The 23332-nt window shown below is 41.3% G+C and overlaps 1 protein-coding gene across 1 annotated transcript; it reads right to left on the reverse strand.

The window, feature by feature from the left end:
- Positions 1 to 2510: 2510 nt before the first annotated feature.
- On the reverse strand, positions 2511 to 3326 carry LOC308672558 (arylamine N-acetyltransferase, pineal gland isozyme NAT-3-like; the record flags this gene model as incomplete). The annotated part of the gene is made up of 1 exon (XM_081335572.1): positions 2511 to 3326. One exon carries the CDS (start codon positions 3324 to 3326, stop codon positions 2511 to 2513), a length of 816 nt encoding a protein of 271 aa, XP_081191698.1.
- Between the last annotated feature and the right edge of the window lie 20006 nt (positions 3327 to 23332).

The following is a 23332-nucleotide window of genomic DNA, read 5'->3' on the forward strand; positions in this document are numbered from 1 at the left end:
CCTCTCCAGCAGCCAGATAAGCAGAGATTAACACTGGACAAATCACCAAGCAGAAACGATCCCCTCATCCAAGAACTCCTGGGAAGAATACATTAGCAACCAACACTGGCAGGGCAAGCTACCCTGGGTTTTGGGTTTTTTTAGGAAACCTAGGGAGGTGGGCAGCATCAATCTCTGAAGGAAGAGTGCAAAGAAGAACACCAAAGAGAATAAGGGGTCTGGAGTCTAAACCAACATTTGAGGGAACTAGGTATGTCTAGTCTAAGCAAGAGAAGGACTGGGGTGACATGAAGCTGTCTTCCAATACTTGAGGGGCTGTCACAGACGAGAGAATGTCAGCTATTCTCCAAAGCACCTGAGGGCAGGACAAGAAATAGTGGATGGAAACTAATCAAGGAGAGAAGCAACCTAGAATTAAGGAGAAAATTCCTGACAGTGGGAACAATTAATCAGTGGAGCAGCTTGCATCCAGAAGTTGTGGGTGCTCCCAACACTGGAGGTTTTTAAGAAGAGACTGGACAACCATTTGTCTGAAATGGGGTAGGGTTTCCAGCCTGAGCAGGGGGTTGGACTAGAAGACCTCCATCTCTGCTATTCAATAGTTACTCCTGCTTGAGCAGGGGGTTGGATTAGAAGACCTCACGGTCCCTTCCACTCCTGTTGTTAAATGGTCTACGTTCTAAGACAAGAAACACAGACCATTCCCAGGGTGCAAAAGAAATGGGCTTTCACCTGCACCAAGAGGCGTTTGAGATGCAGGAGGACAAAACTTGGCACTTACAGCACTTTGGTAAGGTAAAGGTAAAGGTTCCCCCGCACATGCATGCTAGTCGTTTCCGACTCTAGGGGCCGGTGCTCATCTCCGTTTCAAAGCCGAAGAGCCAGCGCTTGTCCGAGGAAGTCTCCGTGGTCATGTGGCCGGCATGACTGGACGCCAAAGGCGCACGGAACGCTGTTACCTTCCCACCGTAGTGGTCCCTATTTTTCTACTTGCATTTTTACGTGCTTTCGAACTGCTAGGTTGGCAGAAGCTGGGACGAGTAACAGGCGCTCACTCTGTTACGCGGCACTCGGGATTCGACCCGCCAAACTGCCGACCTTCTGATCGACAGCACTTTATCCCCCTTTATTAGACTGTGACTTGTGACTTGATCAGTTCAAGTAAATCTTGATTACAGAGAATAACAGAGTGAGGGACTGTAGTTCCACTGCTTGGTTTCTTAGAGCATGTTCTCTGACCCCTTGGAGGTCTCAAGGTGGCTCCTGGCAAGATATAAAGCAATAAGCCAATACGCTCTAACTCAGTTAAGATTAGAATTTGCTGGGTAATTGGAAAATGAGAAGCGATTTTCAATTTCCCATTTGAGGCAAAGACTACAGTGAGAATCGTACCTCTTACAGGCATGATTTAGCAGTTTCAGTCGTCGCTGTCTTTGAGGAGTGCTGTTCTCAACGTAGCCCAGCAGTGTGCTGTATTCTCACAGGAACTTTATACCAGACCCTTTGGGACTTAACAGTTTCATGGCTGGCAAGCAAACCCAGGTGCCTTTTAAAAGAAGTCAGATTTTTTTAAAACCCAGGCTGAATTCACACACACACATACACACAGAGAGAAAACACACTTGTAAAATATTTAATTGGGAGAACCATCAAGACTATTTTGTATTATTTTAGCAGGTAGGCAAAGCTGCGCAAGGGATTTACAATCCAATCTATGTGCCCATGCAAAAGAAACGACGTAAAAACATATCGACTCAAATAGCACACACAATAAAAGCGCCATCTAACATTGGCAGCAGCACTGTGATCGTTCTGAAGATAAGAATCAAAATACAACAACGAGCCACTTAAAAAGCCCAGGAAAATATGGGTACTCGGCAAACATCTCTAAGGAAGGAATTCCACCACTGGGATGCCACTACAGAAAAAGCCCTTGTCCACCTTCATCTCTCTTGGAGAACCTCATTAGATGATCTTAAACTCAGAGTAGTTACATACAGGAGATCCCACACCTTCATATAACCTGATCTAAGGTCTTTCTAACTCCCTACATCTCTTAAAGACCAGTTAAGAACGGGAAAGATATTGATTTAAAATCTCACCATGATGCTGAAGTTAGAGATAGCTAAGACCCAGTCAAAACTCAAATTGATAATCTTGCCAAAGGTTTCTTATCCCTTTTCGTAAGTAGACTTACATCGCTAACCCTAACCCTGTGGCGAAGTCTAGACCCAGCAATTTCAACTTGCGTAAAGCGCTTCCTTTGCTCTCTAAATTGACCTTAAATCTGTCCAAGAAAATACAGCATCCTCTTCTCTAAAGTGTGGGTGCAACTTCCTTCTGATCTTTTCGTGGTGGGAATTCTCCCAAAGTTGCTTTGCCATTTCATTTCAGTTGCTATAGGCTGAACTGAGTTGTTGAGCGAATTCAGTTGTTGCCCACCTGAATTAAAACACAGCTACCGAGCAGGTGCTAAGAGGGACAAACTTTTTGTCCAGCTGAATCTTGAATCACTCCTTCAATATCTTCTGCACTTCTTCATCCATCAGGACGGTGCTTACTACTAGATCCATGTCATCCTTATAATTATACTTCGTTTCAATCAGCACCCACCCAATCAAAACTAGAAATCTGTTGGTAGTCTGGAGACTACAGATGGACTTCCTTAAAAACACAGAACTTGGGTCGGTTTGGAGTTGTAAACAGACCGGCCGGAAGTCATCTATTGTCCTTGGTTGCAAGGTAAACAAGTAAATGTTCTTACAGCTCACGTTTTTGACAGGATCAGAACAGAGAATTTTGTTCTCAGAATCCATCCTGAATTTCTTGCGCTTCAGTTTGTGAAGGTACCACACTCCCTTCTTCTCTGTGAAGCAGAAGATTCCTGGCGTCTGAGGTTGGTTCTTCTCAGAAATCAGCTCCATTGGTTGCCACATCTGATAAGCAACTCCAAAACCACCATCCACAATGTAGGTTTTACCTTCAAGAACGACTTTGATCAGAAGATGAGTGAAATCTTTTTTGTAGGCTTTTCGCTCCGGGTCGTAAACACGGGCACCTAAAAGACTCACTTTGTAGCCCATAGTCTGGAAGGCCCAAAACAGAAGTTGGTTGTTCTCCATGCACCATCCACCACGGTTGTGCTTCACAATTTTGTCATAAAACGATTCTAAATCCAACTGAATGGTTTCTCCACAGTGGAGACTGAGGGTTTCAAAGGGCACCGCGCGGATGTGATGTTGAAAAACCTCGGTTAAGGCACCTAAGTCTTTTTTTTCTGGGGAACCTTTGTAACAAATCCTTTCAAAATAATCCTTAATATTCATGATGGGTTCTTTTTTTTCCTCCCTACAGAGTGAAACAAATAGTTAAACTAATTGTATAAAAGTATCTCCACCATTGATTTTATTTCACATCACATGAAACCCCTGCAAAGTAAAGTCATATCATTATCCTCTGCATTTGTAATTTGGGACGTCATACAGAGTAAGAGTCATGATTCAGCCTTTTAAAGTTTTGCCATTAAATTTAATGATGCAAACCAGGGTTTTTTGGCAACTTGAAAATGAGTGAATGTCAACTCCATGGATGTCAATTTCCCAATTGGCTGTGGAATTCTAGGAATTAACACCCACTCATGCCAAAGTTGCCAAATTTGAAAAACATTGATTTGCATCATTTCCACTCTCTGGAGTGAGCTTTGGATTTCCAAACTTTGCAGATAATTTCTTAAGCTTTTTTAAAATTAAAATTGAAAGCCTAATTCATAATGCAGTGGTTAGAATGCAGTATTGCAAGATAATTCACTGCTCACTGTCAGGAGTTTGATCCCGACTGGCTCAAGGTTGACTCAGCCTTCCATCCTTCCGGGGTTGGTAAAATAAGGACCCAGATTGTTGGGGGCAATACGCTGACTTTGTAAACTGCTGAAAGAGGGCTGTAAAACACTGAAGAGGTATATAAGTCTAAGTGCTATTGCTAAAACCATATTTCTCAGTTTGTCTTGTTTATCTTGATTTTAAGAATGGAAAGAACTTGAAAGACTGGACTGGACTAGACTAGACTAGACTAGACTAGACTAGACTAGAATAGAATAGAATAGAATAGAATAGAATAGAATAGAATAGAATAGAATAGAGTAGGGTAGGGTAGGGTAGGGTAGGGTAGGGTAGGGTAGGGTTGGGTAGGGTAGGGTAGAATAGAATAGAATAGAATAGAATAGAATAGAGTAGAGTAGAGTAGGGTAGGGTAGGGTAGGGTAGGGTAGGGTAGGGTAGGGTAGAGTAGAATAGAATAGAATAGAATAGAATAGAATAGAATAGAATAGAATAGAATAGAGTAGGGTAGGGTAGGGTAGGGTAGGGTAGAATAGAATAGGGTAGGGTAGGGTAGGGTAGAGTAGAATAGAGTAGGGTAGAATAGAATAGAATAGAATAGAATAGAATAGAATAGAATAGAATAGAATAGAATAGAATAGAATAGAATAGAATAGAATAGAATAGAATAGAATAGAATAGAATAGAATAATAGAATAGAATAGAATAGAATAGAATAGAATAGAATAGAATAGAATAGAATAGAATAGAATAGAATAGAATAGAATAGAATAGAATAATTTATTTGGCCAAGTGTCATTAGACACAAGGAATTTGTGAGAAAAGTCGTACTTTACCTTTAACAGTTAGAGGAAGTTGTTCCAAAAACAATTTTTGGATTCTGTACAATCAACAACTCTTGTTCCTTTCTCTGCACCTGTGTAAGACTTAGGTATGGATGAAACAGTATTATCCTCCTCCCCCCCCCCCCGTTATTTTGTTTTCATCCCAGGCTCTGAACAGTTCAAACGAACAAAGTGGCTATGCAAATCACCTTTTTGTGTGCATTTCTCCTATCATACATATTTTAAAGGCATTTAAATAAAGAGCGTTTGGAATATAATATTTGCTACTCCACACATTTCAGTTACCATATACAGTTTGCGCACGCAGGCATATTTTCCTTTCTTTTCATAGGAACACAGCTCGCTTTTGTTATTTACCTCTTAGCGAAACCTGATAGCAATACAATATTTTGCCGTTCAACTTTGGCTTTGATTCATTTGCCGACTTTCTGCCTCCCTCAATTCCTTCAGGTTTTCCTTTGCCCTGAACAGTTGCACCCACCCAAGTACTGGCAGAATTTCAGCTCTTCAAATTTTGTTTTTTTAGGAAAATAAAGTGGAGCCTGGAAGCCAAAATTTGTTCCTTCCTTCCTCATCTTAATGAACAAGAAAGTTAGTAAAAACATCCAGGCAGAATACTCTGTGGAGGTCAATGAACACTCCAGCAGTGTTGAAAAAAATTGTTTCCTAGCAATACAGTATATATTTGGACAAAGATACAGAAATGTGATCAACAACCCCATCTTTTGGCCAGAAAAGCAATAAGCAGCCTGGGTTTTTCTCAGCACAGGAAGCATATATCAAAGATGAAAGAAGCAAGATCTGGCCAGAATAACAGAGTTGAAAGGGACCTTGGAGGTCTTCTAGTTCAACCCCCTGTAAAAGCAGGAGATCCTATGCCATTTCAGACAAATGGCCATCTAATCTCTTCTTTAAAATGTTCAGTGTTGTAGCATTCACAACTTCTGGAGGCAAGTCATTTAACAATTAACTGATTAATTGTTCTGACTTTTCAGCAAATGTCTCCTTAGTTTTAGGTTGCTTCTCTCCTTGATTAGTTTCCATCCATTGCTTCTTGTCCTGCCTCCGGGTGCTTTGGAGAATAGCTTGACTCCCTCTTCTTTGGGGCAGCCCCTGAGATATTGGAACATTGCCTATGTCGCCCCTCGTCCTTGTTTTCATTAAACTAGACACCCAATTCCCACAACCAGGTAAACCTGGCATGGTAAATTGAGCAGCTTGCTTTTGGTAAAGGCTCTGAGTAGCACGGGCCAGCATCTAGATTAAAAATTGCTATTAAATAGCCTTACTTTCTGGATTTGAATCATCAACTACTAACCAAGCATTGCAAGTGATACAACTCCAATGACTTGATTTTTAACTGACCCAGTTAATCATATTGTAGGTACACAGATTTAGAGTATCTTTTCAATTTTCTCTTCTGTCATGGGAGAGAAAACATTGAATAGCACATAAACACTAGAGAATTCTTGGAAGTCTGGCATTTAAACAAATCAGCCATTCGCAGGCACAAAGAGGTAAAAAACCTTTACATACCTTTCATAAGAGACTATCAAAAAAACCCAAAGGAAGCAAAAAGATCAAAACACCTCTTCACCAGCAATCCGCCTCCAAACAAACAGAGATTAACACCAGGATAAATACCTAATTAACAATCAATCAGTAAACAATGCCCCAATCAAGGAATTACCAATTCAGACAATCAAAAGTAAATAACAGACTAGTCAAGGAACTACCAAGAAGAAAACCATAGTCCCACCAACACTGTCACAGCAAACCACTTGTACATAAACAGAGTGCAAATTCCACTCCCTTCTAGCACTGATGATGTTCCCTAGTTGGGTCATGAAACATTGCAAGAAAACATCTGCAAGAAAACAACCAAGCTCAGAGAGCATCAAGGACCCCACAAGAAACCGACCCTTCCCTCAGTACCGACAGGGCATGCCATTTGTATATAAACCAAAAGCAAAAAACCCCTCCCTTCTAGCACTGATGACGTGCCCTAGTTGGGTCATGAAACGTCTGCAAGCAAACAGCCGAGCTCAGAGAGCATCAAGGATTCCACAGTTCTAATATTCTTTACTGATCCTTACAATCTTACAATATATTGCGCGTTGTACGAAGAATCTATGGAAGATGCTGGTGGAATGTATTTCAGGATAAGATGTACAGTATATCTGGCCTTGGCCAGGAAATCCCAATAGATCGATAAGTGGTAGATGTTACTGCCAGATAGACTGACAGCATTTTCTCTTGCACTAGCTGAGCCAGATGACAAGGATGAAAGCTTGCGTCCAATTGGGGGTGGGGGGGTGGGGGGAAGCAAAGCTTTAACTTTAAGATCTGACTTGGGCTGCTTTCTTTGCCGGTTTTGACTTCTCGCTCCTCTAGATCAGCAGTTCCCGAGACGAGAACAGAACATTCCTGACCAGCAGATGTCATCATAATGTCACTTGTTACCTTTCGGCAGCTTCGAAATTGATGTTTTGCTTTCATTCTGGAAGGAATTCTTTTGACCGGGCAATTTCTGGGTACCACAAATGGTTTAATGGAAGCTAATGCAAGGGTCCCCCTTTTCAGTTTTCCTTTGATTCAGAGGTGAAGGGCTGTATCTTCTGCTCCAGAGGGAAACTGCTACAGGCAGATGCACGATGACAGTGGGGTGTTAAAATGTACACTTTTGCAGACCTGGGGGAAAAAAAACTACGTTTCTACAGCCAACTTTAATCGATTGATTGGTAGTTTCTTTCCTCCTTAGCAATTTCTAGGTGTTGGTGGTATTCCACCGAGGTCTTTAGGTTACACAAACTTCAAAGTGTCTGAATTTATGTGTCTGAATTCTGATCGTATGACATAGGGATGCCGCGATGGTCACACGTGTGAAAAATGGTCGTAAGTCACTTTTTCCCACTGACGTCGTAACTTCAAGTGACCTGTTGTAAGTCAAGCACTACCTGTAATTGTAGAAAATATGGCTCCTCAATTTGCGAAGTCTAATCTTTCTGACCACCCACCCCACCCCCAAGATTTTATGGGGTCATTATGTGTGTGAGTGACATATCTGTAGGCTGCAGCTCACCCCATCTCATGGTACCAAATGCAGCCGACAGGAGTCAAAATCCACGCTGCCATTTCCCTTTCGCTGCATTTAACTCACTGAGATATTCGGGTGTAGCGAAGAGGTGGACAGAATCATTAACTCTAGTTTTTGCACAAAAATGATAGCCAAATAATATGTTTTGTGCAAGGAAGGTAATACATGCCTTAATGGGGTTGAACAAATCTTGTAAGTAATCACTGCAATAATCTGTGGGGATAGTTCTCTTCTGATCAATGTTTACACTGTCTTCTGGCTGATTGGGATTGTTCTTGCATTCAACTTCTTCTTAACTAAACAAAATCCCACAAAATGATAGATCCTTAGACTGTATACCAAGAGCCGTGGTGCGGCAGTAGAACGCAGTATTGCAGGCTAATTCTGCGCACTGCCAACAGTTCAATCCTGACCGTCTCAAGGTTGACTCAGCCTTCCGTCCTTCTGAAGTCGGCAAAATGAGGACCCAGATTGTTAGGAAGAAAGGAAGGAAGGAAGGAAGGAAGGAAGGAAGGAAGGAAGGAAGGAAGGAAGGAAGGAAGGAAGGAAGGAAGGAAGGTGTCATGGTTCAGTGGTTAGAGGGCCATATTGCAGGCAAACTCTGCCCATAGCCTGGAGTTCGATTCTGACCTTCTCAAGGTTGACTAGTCCTTCCACCCTTGCGAGGTCAGTAAAATGAGGGCCCAGATTGCGAAGCGGAATATAAGTCTGAGGGATATTGTTCTGTAGCATCAGGTCTAATCTTTCTGCAAGGTTATTCTCCTTTTAGTCATAAATATTGTCACACAGAAGTATCTGAAGGGTTTGTTGTTGCTTTAGGTACCCGAAGGTTATTTTTCAGATTCAAGTATTTATTTTTATTTATTAAACCAGTTTATATGTCCAGCCACCTTACAAACCCAGCCATCTTACAAATGAGTGACTCTGGGCAGTGTATGCCTAGTTCTTGACTTACGAGAGTTCATGTAGTAGCCATTCAAACTACGATGACACTGAAAAAGAGGGACTCATGACCATTTTTCACACGACCGTTGCAGCATCCCCAGGACCACGTAACCAAAATTTGGATGCTGGGCAACTGGTTCATATTTGTGATGGTTGCAGTGTGTCTGGGGTCACGTGATCTCCTTTTGCAACCTTCTGACAAGCAAAGTTCAACGGGGGAGCTGGATTCATTTAACCACGGTGTGACTAACGTAATAATTGCAGAGATTCACTTAAGAACTGTGGCAAGAAAGGTTGTAAAATGGGGCAAAATTCACTTCACAAAAGTGTCGCTTAGGAACAGAAAGTTTGGGCTCCGTTGTGGTCATAGGTTGAGGGCTGCACGCATAACAGAGGTAAAAACAGTTAATAAACTCTTATACTCCCACAATGCTTCGTGGGAAAGCCCACTCAGGGGATAAGGAATAAATTATGAGATTAAAATCTTGGGTAGACAGCTAAAGTGATAGATGAAAGTTGCTTTAGTGTTAAGAAACCCAGCTGAAGCTCAAAGCAGACTTGGTTATCCCAAAATCTCAGAGAAATCCTTCTTCGCAAGAGCCTTTTTAAGCAAAATGCTTGGTTTGCCTGATGGGAATTTTCATGTTTTGGCAGTGAGCAACGCAACTCGGTGGCATGTTGGCTGGGTTTTAAGCTTGAAGGGGTTTAAAGTGGATTGTAGCCTGTGGAAACTTGCTACAGAGTCAGTTGTGGGGGATACATAAAGAACTCAAGTTTCCTACGGCAGGAAAAGTGAAAATGTTACTAAAGAATAGAATATGGAATAACAGAGTTGGAAGGGACCTTGGAGGTCATCCGAACCAGAGGTCCCAAACCTTTTGGGCACCAACGGCCACTTCTGTGGAGAAAGGTTTTTTTTGCGTGGTTTTATGTGCTGCCTGCATCCCACGGATGGGGCTTTGCATTTGTGCAGACCCGTTGTTGGCATGCTGTGGCCCGGTACTAGTGCACGGACCGGGGGTTGGGGATCCCTGTTCTAGTCCAAGCCCGTGATCAAGCAGGAGACCTTCTGCCATTCCACACAAATGGCTGTCCAGTCTCTTCTTAAAAACCTCCAGTGATGGAGCACCCACAGTTCTAAAGGCAGCCACTTCAAATAGCCAGCCACGACTTCCCACAGAAGTGACATACAATCATAAAGAAAGAGGAAGTGACATACAGCCATAAAGAAAGAGGGATGTCCTTACTTACATTCCCCTCCCCTCCCATTAACCCACAATGTCTTTTTTTCTAAAGGAAAGAAAAATGCACCGGTCTTCCAATAGTTATGGCGTCATCCTTGTCAATTCTTCAAAGGCCAGGAAACAAGCTTTACAAGGACCAGTGGAATTTTCTTGTTGCAAGATGGTTCTTCAAAGAGTTATTCTCCACTCACTTCTATACCATCAAGGTAAGATTATTGAAAGAAGAAAATATTTGCAGCTCAGGGTTGAACTGTGGGGTCCTTGGTGCTCTCTGAGCTTGGTTGTTTTCTTGCAGACTTTTCATGACCCAACTAGAAAATATCTTTACTTTGCCAACCTTATCTTTGTCTTCCTCTAACGTTGGCCAAGAAAATTGCTTCCTGTTTGACCAGCCATCCTTGGTTATCTTCTACCACTCCACTAGAATGGAGGATAGTGTCCAAGCAAGTCAACTCGATCCAGTGGATGTAGCCATTGCGTGAATCAGTGCTTGAACTTTTTTCAAACAATTGTTTGTTTCCAATTGCCTACCCACTCATTAATATAATTAGCCATTGTGGCATGGATCTTAAAATTTAAATACCGGGTGTGCAGGCTAGTGTGTGAACTGCTATCAGATTACAATGTGAAGGAAGGTTTAATTAAACCATCTCCCCCCAGACATGGGGGGGGGGGAAATCAACAGCTGTGCCCCCATTAAATGCAGGAATTCATGATAAGGGAGAAAACTCCAATTGGCACCAATGGAAGGTAAGGTGTTTTTTTTCCCCTCCTAATTTTAATTGCTACTTAGAGAGGACAAGATTGCCCAAAGAATGTAGCTGAGGAGAAAATGTTTAAACTGTCTCCTTCCTCCTCCTGCACTGTTCATAATAACGCTTGCATGCTCCAGAACATGAATGTTAATTTTATCGTTAACGAACATAGCTTCCAGGTGATTGTAATAAATATTTAGACATTTTCTTCCATGGCACCTGGGGGCATTTTGAGGTGCCTAATGTGGAGATCAAAGAGCATACGATCATGCACACCCACGCCTCCCCTGTACTCCTTTGCTAGAAGGAAGCAATGAAAGTTTTTCTACCCTACAATGTTTATGAGGGTTCCTGCTGCTAAAGAGTTGTAAAGGTAAAGATAAAAGTTTCCCTTGTCTAGTCGTGTCCAACTCTAGGGGCACTGCTCGTCTCCATTTCTTAGCCAAAGGAGCCAGCGTTGTCCAAAGATGCTTCAGTGATCATGTGACTAGTGATCATGACTGTACACTGAGGCAAATGGAATGTTGTTACCTTCCCACCAAAGTGGTACCTATTTATCTACTCGCATTTGCATGCTTTCAAACTGCTAGGCGTGCAGGAGCTGAAGCTAGTAAAAGGAGCTCAACCCATTGTGCAGTTTTTGGGTCTTGAACCCAGTCTGTCAGCTTTCCAGCTGACAAGCTCAGCGTTTCTAACTGCCGAGCCCTCACGCTGTAAAACCCCAGAGATCTGACCCTTCACTCCAAAGTAAACAGACTGATTACTGATTACTGATTTTACCTTGTAAAATTATTGTGCTCCTTTGTCTTTCCTTATTTGTGTCGGCCTGTTAATTTGTTTTATTAAAATGTTAATACTTCTTTCATTTGAGTTGTAGTTGCATGTTCTGAGTTTTTGAAGTGGTCATAAAAGCAGTATAAAAATAACTTATAGATGAATCCTGGGAGACTTCTTTGCCATCTTAACTTGGCAGTTTTTCATCTTCATCCTCTTCCTCATCCTCTTCCTCACTTTCATCTCTTCTTCCTCCTCCTCCATCATCATCATCATCGCCTACCAGTTCATTCCAAGTTAATTTATTACTTTTGATTACAGGATACTTCCCAAGAATCAAGGATGATTAAAGACCTTGCCGATAGGTATAAATAGATACGGATGCTGTTATTCACTTTTTGTAATAGGGATGTCATGCAGATTTTTGTAATTGATGAGTTGAGATTCCGTCGGTTCATATTGTACCTAAGTACTTTTCTAGATTTGTTTTCATATGGCACCAAGCCCACCAACCACAACTGGTGTCACGTTGTTATTTATTTATAGCAGATTGATTTCCGCAAATCAATTGAGGTCACAGATTCCATATTTGAAGAAAGCTATGCTCAGAGTACTAAATGTTCCATGGAAGTGCTCAATCCATCAATTAAAATGGTTTTTTTTCTCTTCAACCCCTGCTTAAAGGCTTCCCAAAGTTCTCTCTTTTCCACAACAAAGGTTAGCAAAATTTTGCGGTTCTTTTACGCATTTTGGGTGTGTATATTATTTCCATTCTTGTTACTTTTTTGATCGAGGGTGGGGAAACTTTAAATATGTGCCAAACTCATTTTGCATGTTGGCTTTAGGTTGCAGGTGTGCACATGTTGCAATTAGCTCTTACATTTGGTGTGCACTTTTCTTTTCTCTTAAGGTACCATGGCTGTCCAAATTCCTTGCTCTGATCTACTTAAATAACTGCCTGGAACAACACTTTGCATAAGAGTGAAGAAGGAACCAGTAATTCTGCATAATTTACCTCCCCCCCCTCTCTCTCTCTGGGTGTCTCTTTCCCTCTTCTCTAAATAACACAGTCCTAGGTTGCATTAGTAGAGGGACAGAATCAAGATCACATGAAGTGTTACTATCACTTTATAATGCCTTGGGAAGACCACACTTGGGATATTGCATCCAGTTTTGGTTGCCAGGATATAAAAAGATGTTGAAACTCTAGAACAGGGGTGTCAATCTGCCGGCCCGCAGGCCAGATGCATCATCCGGAAGCCGCACCCATCCCATTGCCAGCAATGGCAAACCCGTCCCGATACATTACGCGACATCACGTGACGTCGCGAGTTTGACATGTCTGCTCTAGAAAGAGTGCAGAGAAGAGCAACAAAGATGTTTAGGGGACTGGAGGCTAAAGCATTTAAGAACAGTGGCAGGACTTGGGTATGCCTCGTTTAATGAAGAGAAGGTCTAGGGGTGACATGATAGCAGTCTTCCAATATCTCAGGGGTTGCCACAAAGAAGAGGGGGTCAAGCTATTTTCCAAAGCATCTGAAGGCAGGAAAAGAAGCAACGGATGGAAACTAATCAAGGAGACAAGCAACCTAGAACTAACAGAGAGAACAACTAATCACCGTAAGAATTAATTAATCCTATAATCCTTAATCACAGGATTAATCATTGCCTCCAAAAGTTGTGAGTGCTCTAACCCTGGAGGTTTTTAAGAAGGGATTGGACAATCATTCATGTGGAATGGTATAGGGTCTCCTGTTTGAGCAGGGGGTTGGATTGGAAGACCACCAAAGTCTCTTCCAACTCTGTTTTTTTGTTATTCTGTTATTTTGTTAAGATGATGATGGAAAGAAAACAAAGCAAGGAGTTATGGCCAAACAAGAAACTGGGCCAAATTTGCTGGAATGAATGGCCTGGTGGGCTGGATGGAGTCCACTGGGCAGATATTTTCTCAGTCAAAAGCTATCTGTATCAAGGTCAGCTGAGAAGGAAGTAGACATCTGCTCTTCTTTTATACTTATGTACATTTATAGAAAACTCCAAACTCGATGCATACTTTATAATGCGTGCTTTCTTAGCATATCTCTGGGACATTTCGTTGCTGATGTCAAAGTGGCTGTCCTTGAACAAAGGGTATTGTTTCAATCTGATATTGCTGAGTTGGAATGACGATCACTCTGTTGACTTACCTTCTTAATGTTTAAACAGGGACCAAAGTTCCTTATCACTTCATCAGGCCTCCAGTGAATACAAAATAATATCAAATCCAGCAACCCTTTTTTTGCAAATAATAGCTTCCACTCTCTGAACACCCAGCTGTGCCTTCTTCTTTTGTTACTCCTGTTCTGAGGTTTATTTGAAGATTTGGGGAATTATTTACCTCATCAGCCATTTTGACCACCATAATAACCTTCAGGATTAAGACAGCTCGTCACTTCAGGGAAGTTGAGCCCCCTTTTTCTCTGGATTACTTCACGAATTGTGCCTCTTGCCTAAAACAAGTCCGGATGCATGAATATTGCTGGGAGGGGCAGAAAACCCTGTTTTCTTTTTTTCTTTCATTCAGTCCCATTCCTTTTGCTTCAGTTCTGCATTGTTACAACAATTAAGAAAGATGGATAAATTGAGAGCCACTCCATCTGCATATAGGTAAGTCGGAACCAGCCCCATTTTTTTTTGTAGGTTCTAGAAATAAATGGGCTGTCAGGAGACCTGGGATTAACCATAATGATGCAGTTCAGCTTGGATCTTTAGAAATTCAGACCCGGTTTGTTCTCTGTAGGTTTGACTCACACAACATATTGATCCTCAGATTCACCCAGCAGATTTGAATCCGTCTGTGGGTGTGAACTCTTCCCTTACTGTTCAAAGTTTAATCTGGTAGCAATCCTGTGAATCTAGTTCTTCTGTGAACTGTCCCTCTGATTTGGGTAAAAAAAAGACAAAAAACCCAGTTGATCTGGGTATAGGAAACGATGGTTTAAATAAGAATTCCATTCCGATTCGCAAACCCAATGGACGAAAAAGTATCAAACGCGGAAATGTCCAATCTTCTCCGAACTGGTGGAGAAGCTGATCGCCATCAAACCATGCAATTCTGTTTAACTATTCAAAGTGCCTGCTCAGAGCACTGGCTTAATTCAGAGCCAATCAAATTGCATTTAGTCCGACTCTTCCTATTTGTCTGACCTGAAAAATTGCAATCCTGTTAACCTTGGGTAATAAGGCTGATCCAATGCGGCCGCGGTCCCATTTTATGGCACTCTCCGTTAATCTTCTGATAAGCACGCACATCCTGCAGTCTGACGCTCAGCTGAAACCATCGGTGCAAGCCGGGCGAAATAATTCAACAGATGGATGCAGCAGTGCTCAAAACGGCACATTAATTCACATCAAGTGATCCTGCACCATTGTAGCTCTCCTTGCTGAGAAAGGATTTCACATATTAATTGTGCTCTGGTCTTGTCTTCTCTTGAATAATACACCAATGGCTTGGAAATTGACCGAAACACTTACCTCGCTTTGAGGGGTCCTTGGTGCTCTGAGTTTGGTTGTTTTCCTGCAGACGTTTCATGACCAAACTAGGTAAAATCAACAGTGCTGGGAGCACTGATGATGTTACCTTGTTTGGGTCATGAAACATCTGAAAGAAAACAACCAAGGATCCCTCATTTCAACCCTGAACCACAGATATTCTCCTTTACTTCCCTTTCTCTGCCTAAACCAGCATTTTTACGGCAGGTAATCTTGACCAGAAGAGTCCGTAGAAATTTCACCTGCTAAATTAAGCTTAATTTCCTTTTCCGCAAACTGTTAAGTAAACTGACTTAAATGTTTGTTTTAAAAATGCGTATAGATCGATATAGATATTCACCTGTTGCATACACACATGTGGATAGCATATGTGAATATTAAGGTTTTTCAGGGGGGGTTCTCTTTGTTCTTTTATTTTTGTGCATAGAGATGCAATAAGTGAGGAGAGACGATAAATTACTTCTTAAAATGGGAATTGAATGCAGATTTAAACAATCTTGGTTTTTTTCCCCCAAAGGAAACCAAATCCTGACTTTGTTAAGTTAGATCTTAAAGGAAGAGAAAGCAGAGATTTAGAAAACTGAATTCAACAAACCTTAATCTTTGAGGACACCTGCACCTGAATTGGTCCTTTTCTCCTGCCGGCTGTTTGAACACAAAGTGGGTTTTCCAAAAAATCAGGGAATTTTAAGAGTGGTAGATGTTGTGGGTGTGGCTTTCCAAAGAGGGGAATTCAGATTGACTAATTAGTACCATGAATGGTTTAATCAAGGATCTTCCAGATTATGAACAGAGAAGTTGTTTAGCATGAAGAGCCTTAGTGCAAAGCCTTAGTAAGACCACACCTGGAATACTGGCCTCCAGTTTTGGTCATCATGTTGAGTCTCTGGAAGGAATGCAGAGAAGAGCAACAAAGATGGTTGGGGGGGCGGGTTGGAGGTTAAAACATATGAAGAACGGAAGTAGGAATTCGGTATGTCTAGTTTAATGAAAAGAAGGACCGGGGTGACATGATAGCAGTGTTTAAATATCTCAGGGGCTGCCACAAAGAAGAGGGGGTCAACCTTTTCTCCAAAGCACCTGAAGGCAGGACAAGGAGCAATGGATGGAAACTGATCAAGGAGAGAAGCAGCCTGGAACTAAAGAGAAATTTCCCGGTGGTGAGAACAATTAATCAGAAGAATAACTATTGTGGGTGCTCCAACATTGGAGGTTTTTAAGAAGAGATTGGACCACCATTTGTCTGAAATGTTATAGGAGTTCCTGCCTGAGCAGGAAGACCTCTGAGATCTCTTCCACCTCTGTTATTCTGTTATTTAATAGTTACTCATTCTTTAGCTTGTCTGATGCAAATTTTCATTTTATGACCTGTTGACTTTCTCAATCATGAAATTTCAAAATGCCATGAACTTTGCATTTTAAACATTTCTGAGCTATCATATGAAACTCTGTTCCAGTTTTTAAATGTTATAGTATAGTTCCTTCTTTTATAAAGGTAAAGGTAAAGGTTCCCCCGCACATGCGTGCTAGTTGTTTCCGACTCTAGGGGCCAGTGCTCATCTCCATTTCAAAGCCAAAGAGCCGGCGCTTGTCCGAGGACGTCTCCGTGGTCATGTGACCGGCATGACTAGACGCCAAAGGCGCACAGAACGCTGTTACCTTCCCACCGTAGTGGTCCCTATTTTTCTACTTGCATTTTTACGTGCTTTCGAACTGCTAGGTTGGCAGAAGCTGGGACGAGTAACAGGCGCTCACTCTGCTACGCGGCACTCGGGATTCGACCCGCCAAACTGCCGACCTTCTGATCGACAAGCTCAGCATCCTAACCCACTGAGCCACTGCATCCCTCTTTTATACTCACCCATAAAGGTCAGGTCTTCTAATATAGGTGTTCCTTACAACACTAGACAACATATTTAAGTCATCATAAATCAACATTTTATTTCTATGGAATAGTGGCAAGTGGCAATTATTTTTTTGTGATTGCTTGATGGAACTTTACCATATTTTTTCATGTAATTACTTACGATCCATAAAGAATTGTTTTTTAAAAAAGGTGTGTATTATGATTGGTATCACTGAAATCAGGAGTGGTTGCTTCATTTGCTTTGGGAAGAATGCCAGTTCACATAGCCATCATGCCAAGGGATTAAAAATAAATAAGGTGTGTTCATCCTTCTTTCAGATGATTAAAAATAGTGTTTTCATGCAAGAGGAACAATGGAGAAAGCTTGGCAAACAGACTTGCCATGTATGAAACCAACTGCATAACCTTTCCCCTAAAATAATACAAAAGAGCTGTCTCTTCACAAGGGTCTCAGAACAATCTTACTCTTAATTTTTTTATTTACACAAACAGACAGACAGAGATAGACATCCTTTACAAAATTGTAACAAACTTCCCTCAGTTGATTTCAGGAGAATCTATCTGTTCTTAACCTCATGTTATAACTCTTTAAAAAACCAATGAAGCTGGATCCCAAATGAGGCAATTTCCCAGGTAGTTCCACTACCAACATCAACAAAAGAAATGTGTTGATTAATCATCTGACCATATTAAAAAACTATGAAACCAATACGGAGAAAATTGTAAGACACACAGTGTCCATAATAAATTGTCATCTCTGCAGTTAAGACCAATCTGTTCCAAATAGCCTGCCCTCTTCATCTTAATAATGAGGCCATTTTAAAAAAATAATAATCTGGATTTTCAATAATCTCTACATCAGAAGTTTTCAATCTTGCAACCTTTAAAACCTGTGGACTTCAGCTCCCAGAATTCCTCAGCCACTATAGTGCCATACTTTTTGCAACACTGTGGTACCTTGGTACTCATCCTTAATTGGTTCCAGGAGGTGTAATAAGAATCAAAAACAAGAAGTACCAAACAAATTTTTCCCATAAGAATAATATAGTTAGCCACAAGGAAGCCGACACCAACAAATTCTAGCTTGTGCATTGAGTACTGGGACAAAATTTTCACATCAAAATGCATTGAGTGCCAAATTCAATGAGTTTGAAAGCAGTTGAGTAACCACGTACCATTGCGCTCCATAGGAGAACAAGTAGTGAGAAGAACCAGTGAATGGGGCTTCAAACAGGCAATTAAATGTGTTGAAACAAAACATACTCTGATGCAATTTTAATAAATTGCAACCTGGTTGAACTTTTACTTTGGTTCACACACTGAGTTAAAGAGTAATCACTTGCTATTTTTCATGGGTGGCCATTAACGCCATATTTGATTGTCTTCATCATGAACAAGCACTACTTGTTTCAACAATCCAGGCAATTAGCAGGAGACAGTCCTTTGTTCAGAAATTTCACAGTACATCTTAGTGTTTCATTAGATTTAGGAACTGTGACATTTGTGTTTGTGTGCGTACGTGCTGTAAATTAGGGCTGGATCAAAAGAAAAAGCAGAAAGAATATCATGAGCATTTCATTTGTATTAAAACATTTAGTGCATGTCAAATTGGGGTAAGACATTAGTACTGGACCTATCTAAAGATACTTTCTTCCCTTAGCTCCCTCCCTACATTAATTTTAATCCCTTACATCCTTTATTTCTTTCAACTCCCTCTTCTTTGTTCACTATTCTTGCCTGTATTTGACCATTAACGTCTTGGTCATGTTGGTAAGACTTCTACATATTTCAAGGCCACCAGATTAGAAAGCAATAATTTCATTGTTAAGTCTATCCAGCAGGCCAGTTCATATACGTGAGTAGAAGATAATATGAGTCATCTCCAAACTGAATTATTGTTGTTGTTTTCAGATCAAATCAGAAAATTAAATCAAGTTGTTCTATCAGACTGAATGCCCTTTCAATTGATTTGGATGAACTTTAGCATCTAATATTTTGCCAATTGGTTTCTATTATGTATTTATTTCACAAACTTAACTCTACAGGTAGCCTTCAAGGCTGCAGGAATCCACCGATGTTTTGGCTTACCCAACGTTTGGCACACGGTGTTACAAATTTTCTGCCAAAAAGTGGTTTTGTGGCTGGAATGGCAGTACTATTGAAGTTAAATGCAAATCTTGAGGCTAATGTTTGTTCTCGGCAATTAGCAAAATCTCTATTGGGGATGGTAAAAAAGAGGCATCCTTTGGTGAACCTCACCACCCTTGGTGGGATATGTATTAAATCCGGAAGACGGGTTACAGATGGTTGTAAAGTGAGAAACTGATTTGGATGTTTATATGATTAAGTATACAATTGTTAGTGTGTGTTGCACTAAGAAGGAATGTATGATTGTACCATGTCTCCTTTAGCTCTGAAAGAGGATGGCAATAGCAATAGAACTTAGAGTTATATAGCACTTCATAGTGTTCTCTTCTTTCTGGCAGCCCCTCAAATACTGGAAGACTACTATCATGTCACCCTTGGTCCTTTGTTTCTCTAGACTAGACATACCCAGTTCCTGCAACCATTTTTGAGTCTTTAGTTTAGACATGTCAGTTTCCCCTACTGGCACATCAAGGCAGGAAGAAAGCAGCTTCAAGTATTTTTGGATTCAGAGAACGTTCATTTCTTCTTGCGGTTGATGACTATTCTAAGAACCGAATAGTCCTAGATTTGGACAATACATTCTTGGCTGTGATTACTGGCAAGTGAAATTCTTGAATTGCAGGACATGGGATTCCTGTTCAGCTTGTTTGGGACCACATCCATTTTGCAAGTCAAACAATGCAAGTGTTTATTCATAAATCCGGCATAGAGCACATTGCTTCCAGCCCTACTTCTCTGCAGTTCTGGGCAGGCAGAGATGATGGCTCAGGGTGTAAAAAATGTGGCTGGGGGAAAAAAGTGTTTTGGGGAGCCCCCAGCCATGTCTTGCCCTGCTTGATGAACAAATGAATGACAAAGCTTTCCTTTCCTCCCTCGTAGATGTTCCTGGGAAGCCCCAAAGGTACTTTTTTCAGAAGGCAACTAGGCTTTCTTGTGTTTCTTCTTGAAGACGTTTTGCTTCTCATCCAAGAAGCTTTTTCAGCTCTGACTAGATGGCGGGGAGTGAAAGGATTTATATTGCTTGCAGACAGATGGTCATTTGCATTCCTTTGAAGAGTCATGGAAACCATTTGGAGGTTTACCTGGGTCCTTCCACTCCCCACCATCCAGTCAGAGCTGAAGAAGCTTCTTGGATGAGAAGTGAAACGTCTAAGAAACACAAGAAAGTCCAGTTGCCTCCTGAAAAAAAGCACCTTTGGCACAACCTTGACCTGGATGACTGAGAACCTCCATAGAGATGTTACTGGGAAGATTGTGGAGAGCAGCTATGGGTTACAGCGGGGGGCACAGCGGTTAGAATGCAGCATTGCAGGCTACTTCTGCTGACTACCAGCTGCCAGCAGTTCAGCCGTTCAAGTCTTCACCGGCTCAAGGCTGACTCAGCCTTCCATCCTTCCGAAGTTGGTAAAATGAGGACCCAGGTTGTTGGGTGTGTGTGTGTGTGTGATGTGCTGACTCTGTAAAATGCTTACAGAGGGCTGTAAAGCACCGTGAAGTGCTAATATAAGTCTAAGTGCTCAGAAGGAAATGTGTTGTGTTCTTCTTTAATCTCATTAAAATGTTGTGCAAAGCAACACTCCTAAGGTTAGGAGAACAAGTTAGATTCCAGATGGACATTGGAAGGATTCCAGCATCTGTTGCTGTCAACCTTTTGACGCTGGGCCAAGTTAAGAAACAGGCCCAGCAGGGATTCCAAGGAAATTCTTTATTGTGTTATGGTGGGATAATAAGAGTTTTGAAACCTGTTGGAGTTTCTCCTTGCCCCATCTTATACCAAACGAGATCAAAATGAGATTGTTTGAAGTTTCCTTCTCACCGACTTGTCTTCAAGGTACGCTTGGTGCTCTCTGAGCTTGCTTGTTTTCTTGCAGTTGTGTCATTACCCAAACTAGGTAGCATCATCAGGGCTAATAAGGAGGGTGGCAGTTTCTTGATTGGGGTATTGTTGACTTGATTGTTGGTCTGTTTGTTTGTTATTCAGTGCACAATCAAGTAAATTAAGCTGACTTTGTAATAATGCCGCTTGGGGGGGGTGTGAAAGCCCTAATAAGCAGGCATATACATAGAATGAAGGCTACTGCTAAGCTTGTAAGCCGCCCTGAGTCTTCGGAGAAGGGCGGGATATAAATGGAATTTAAATAAATAAATAAATAAATAAATAAATAAATAAATAAATAAATAAATAAATAAATAAATAAATAAATAAATAAATAAATAAATAAATAAAGGATGCCCCCAATCAAGAATGCCAAAGATCCAACAGCCCTACCACGGAATTTCTAAGACCAGCCCCACCAATATTGAAAGGGCAAGGCACCAGAATATAAACTGACAGCAAACCGTACTCCTTACTAGCACTGATGGTGTTACCTAGTTTGGGTAATGAGATGTCTGCAAGAAAACAACTAAACTCAGAGAGCACCAAGGACCTCAGAGTCCTCCTCCTCCTCCTCTGCAAACCCCACTCCCTTCTAGCACTGACGATGTTCCCTAGTTGGGTCATGAAACGCAAGAAAACACCAAGCTCAGAGAGTACCAGGGACTCCTCATTTCGGCCCTGAGCTACAATTTTTCTCCTTTATTGGTGCCTCTTGTCTTCCTCAGCACTTTTCTGAAAGTCCCACCACTTTACCAATTCATTCGTTTATTCCCCATTCTTAAGGCCAAATGGAATCAGACAATGGAGTCTCGGCGTAGTGGATGGAGGAAATACTGACTCAGCTTTCTTAGTTTCTAGCAGGTGTTTTCTTACCAAGGTATCGCCATCCATGATCTCCAAAGCCAGGCCCAAGCCGAGCATATTGTAAGCAGCCTGTGTGCTACATATATTAATTACATTCTTTTCTGGTTGATAAGAGTGATTATTGTTGTTTTATATGTACCGTTCCTATGTGTTCTTGGCTGACCTCCTATGGATAAAAGGACTTGTTTGCCCTAGGCCATAGGGCATTGCTGGGTCAACAAAAGCTACAGGACAGATTTGCAGGGCAAACTTAGTTCTGCTTTCCCAGGCTTCATGTTGATTCCTCTCCCTCTGTCAAGCAATAGAGCTGCCTTCTCCAAGGAGCCATTTCAACCAGCCATATGGCTACCTACCTACCCTTATTTTCTGATCTGAAAGAGTCCCATAGCAGAAGATCTTCCCTGATGGTTTTTCAAACATCTCTTGGTGGGTGGCAGATATATATATATATATATATATATATATATATATATATATATATATATATATATATATATATATATATATATATATATATATATATATATATATATATATATATATATATATATATATATATATATATATATATATATATATATATATATATATATATATATATATATATATATATATATATATACATATATACATATATTGTTGTTGTTAGTTGCGAAGTCGTGTCCGACCCATCGCGACCCTATGGACAATGTTCCTCCAGGCCTTCCTGTCCTCTACCATCTTCTGGAGTCCATTTAAGCTCACGCCTACTGCTTCAGTGACTCCATCCAGCCACCTCATTCTCTGTCGTCCCCTTCTTCTATTGCCCTCAATCTTTCCCAGCATTAGGCTCTTCTCCAGTGAGTCCTTCCTTCTCATTAGATGGCCAAAGTATTTGAGTTTTAGCTTCAGGATCTGGCCTTCTAAAGAGCAGTCAGGGTTGATCTCCTCTAGGACTGACCGGTTTGATCGCCTTGCAGTCCAAGGGACTCGCAGGAGTCTTCTCCAGCACCATAGTTCAAAGGCTTCAATTCTTTGGCGCTCAGTTTTTCTTATGGTCCAGCTTTCACTGCCATACATTGCAACTGGGAAGACCATAGCCTTGACTATACGTACTTTTGTTGACAGGGTGATGTCTCTGCTTTTTAGTGTGCTGTCTAGATTTGCCATGGCTTTCCTCCCCAGGAGCAAGCGTCTTTTAATTTCTTGGCTACAGTCCCCATCTGCAGTGATCTTGGAGCCCAGGAAAATAAAATCTGTCACTACCTCCATTTCTTCCCCATCTATTTGCCAGGAATTGAGAGGGCCAGATGCCATGATCTTGGTTTTCTTAATGTTTAGTTTCAACCCACATTTTGCACTCTCCTTCTTCACTCGCAACAAGAGGCTCTTTAGTTCCTCTTCACTTTCTGCCATTAGAGTGGTATCATCTGCATATCTTAGGTTGTTGATGTTTCTTCCGGCAATCTTAATTCCAACTTTTGATTCATCTAGCCCTGCCTTTCTCATGATGTGCTCTGCATATAAGTTAAATAGGCAAGGCGACAGTATGCAGCCTTGCCGGACTC

This window comes from Vipera berus, assembly GCF_964194415.1.
Source record: "Vipera berus genome assembly, chromosome: 10".
Classification (NCBI taxonomy): domain Eukaryota; kingdom Metazoa; phylum Chordata; class Lepidosauria; order Squamata; family Viperidae; genus Vipera; species Vipera berus.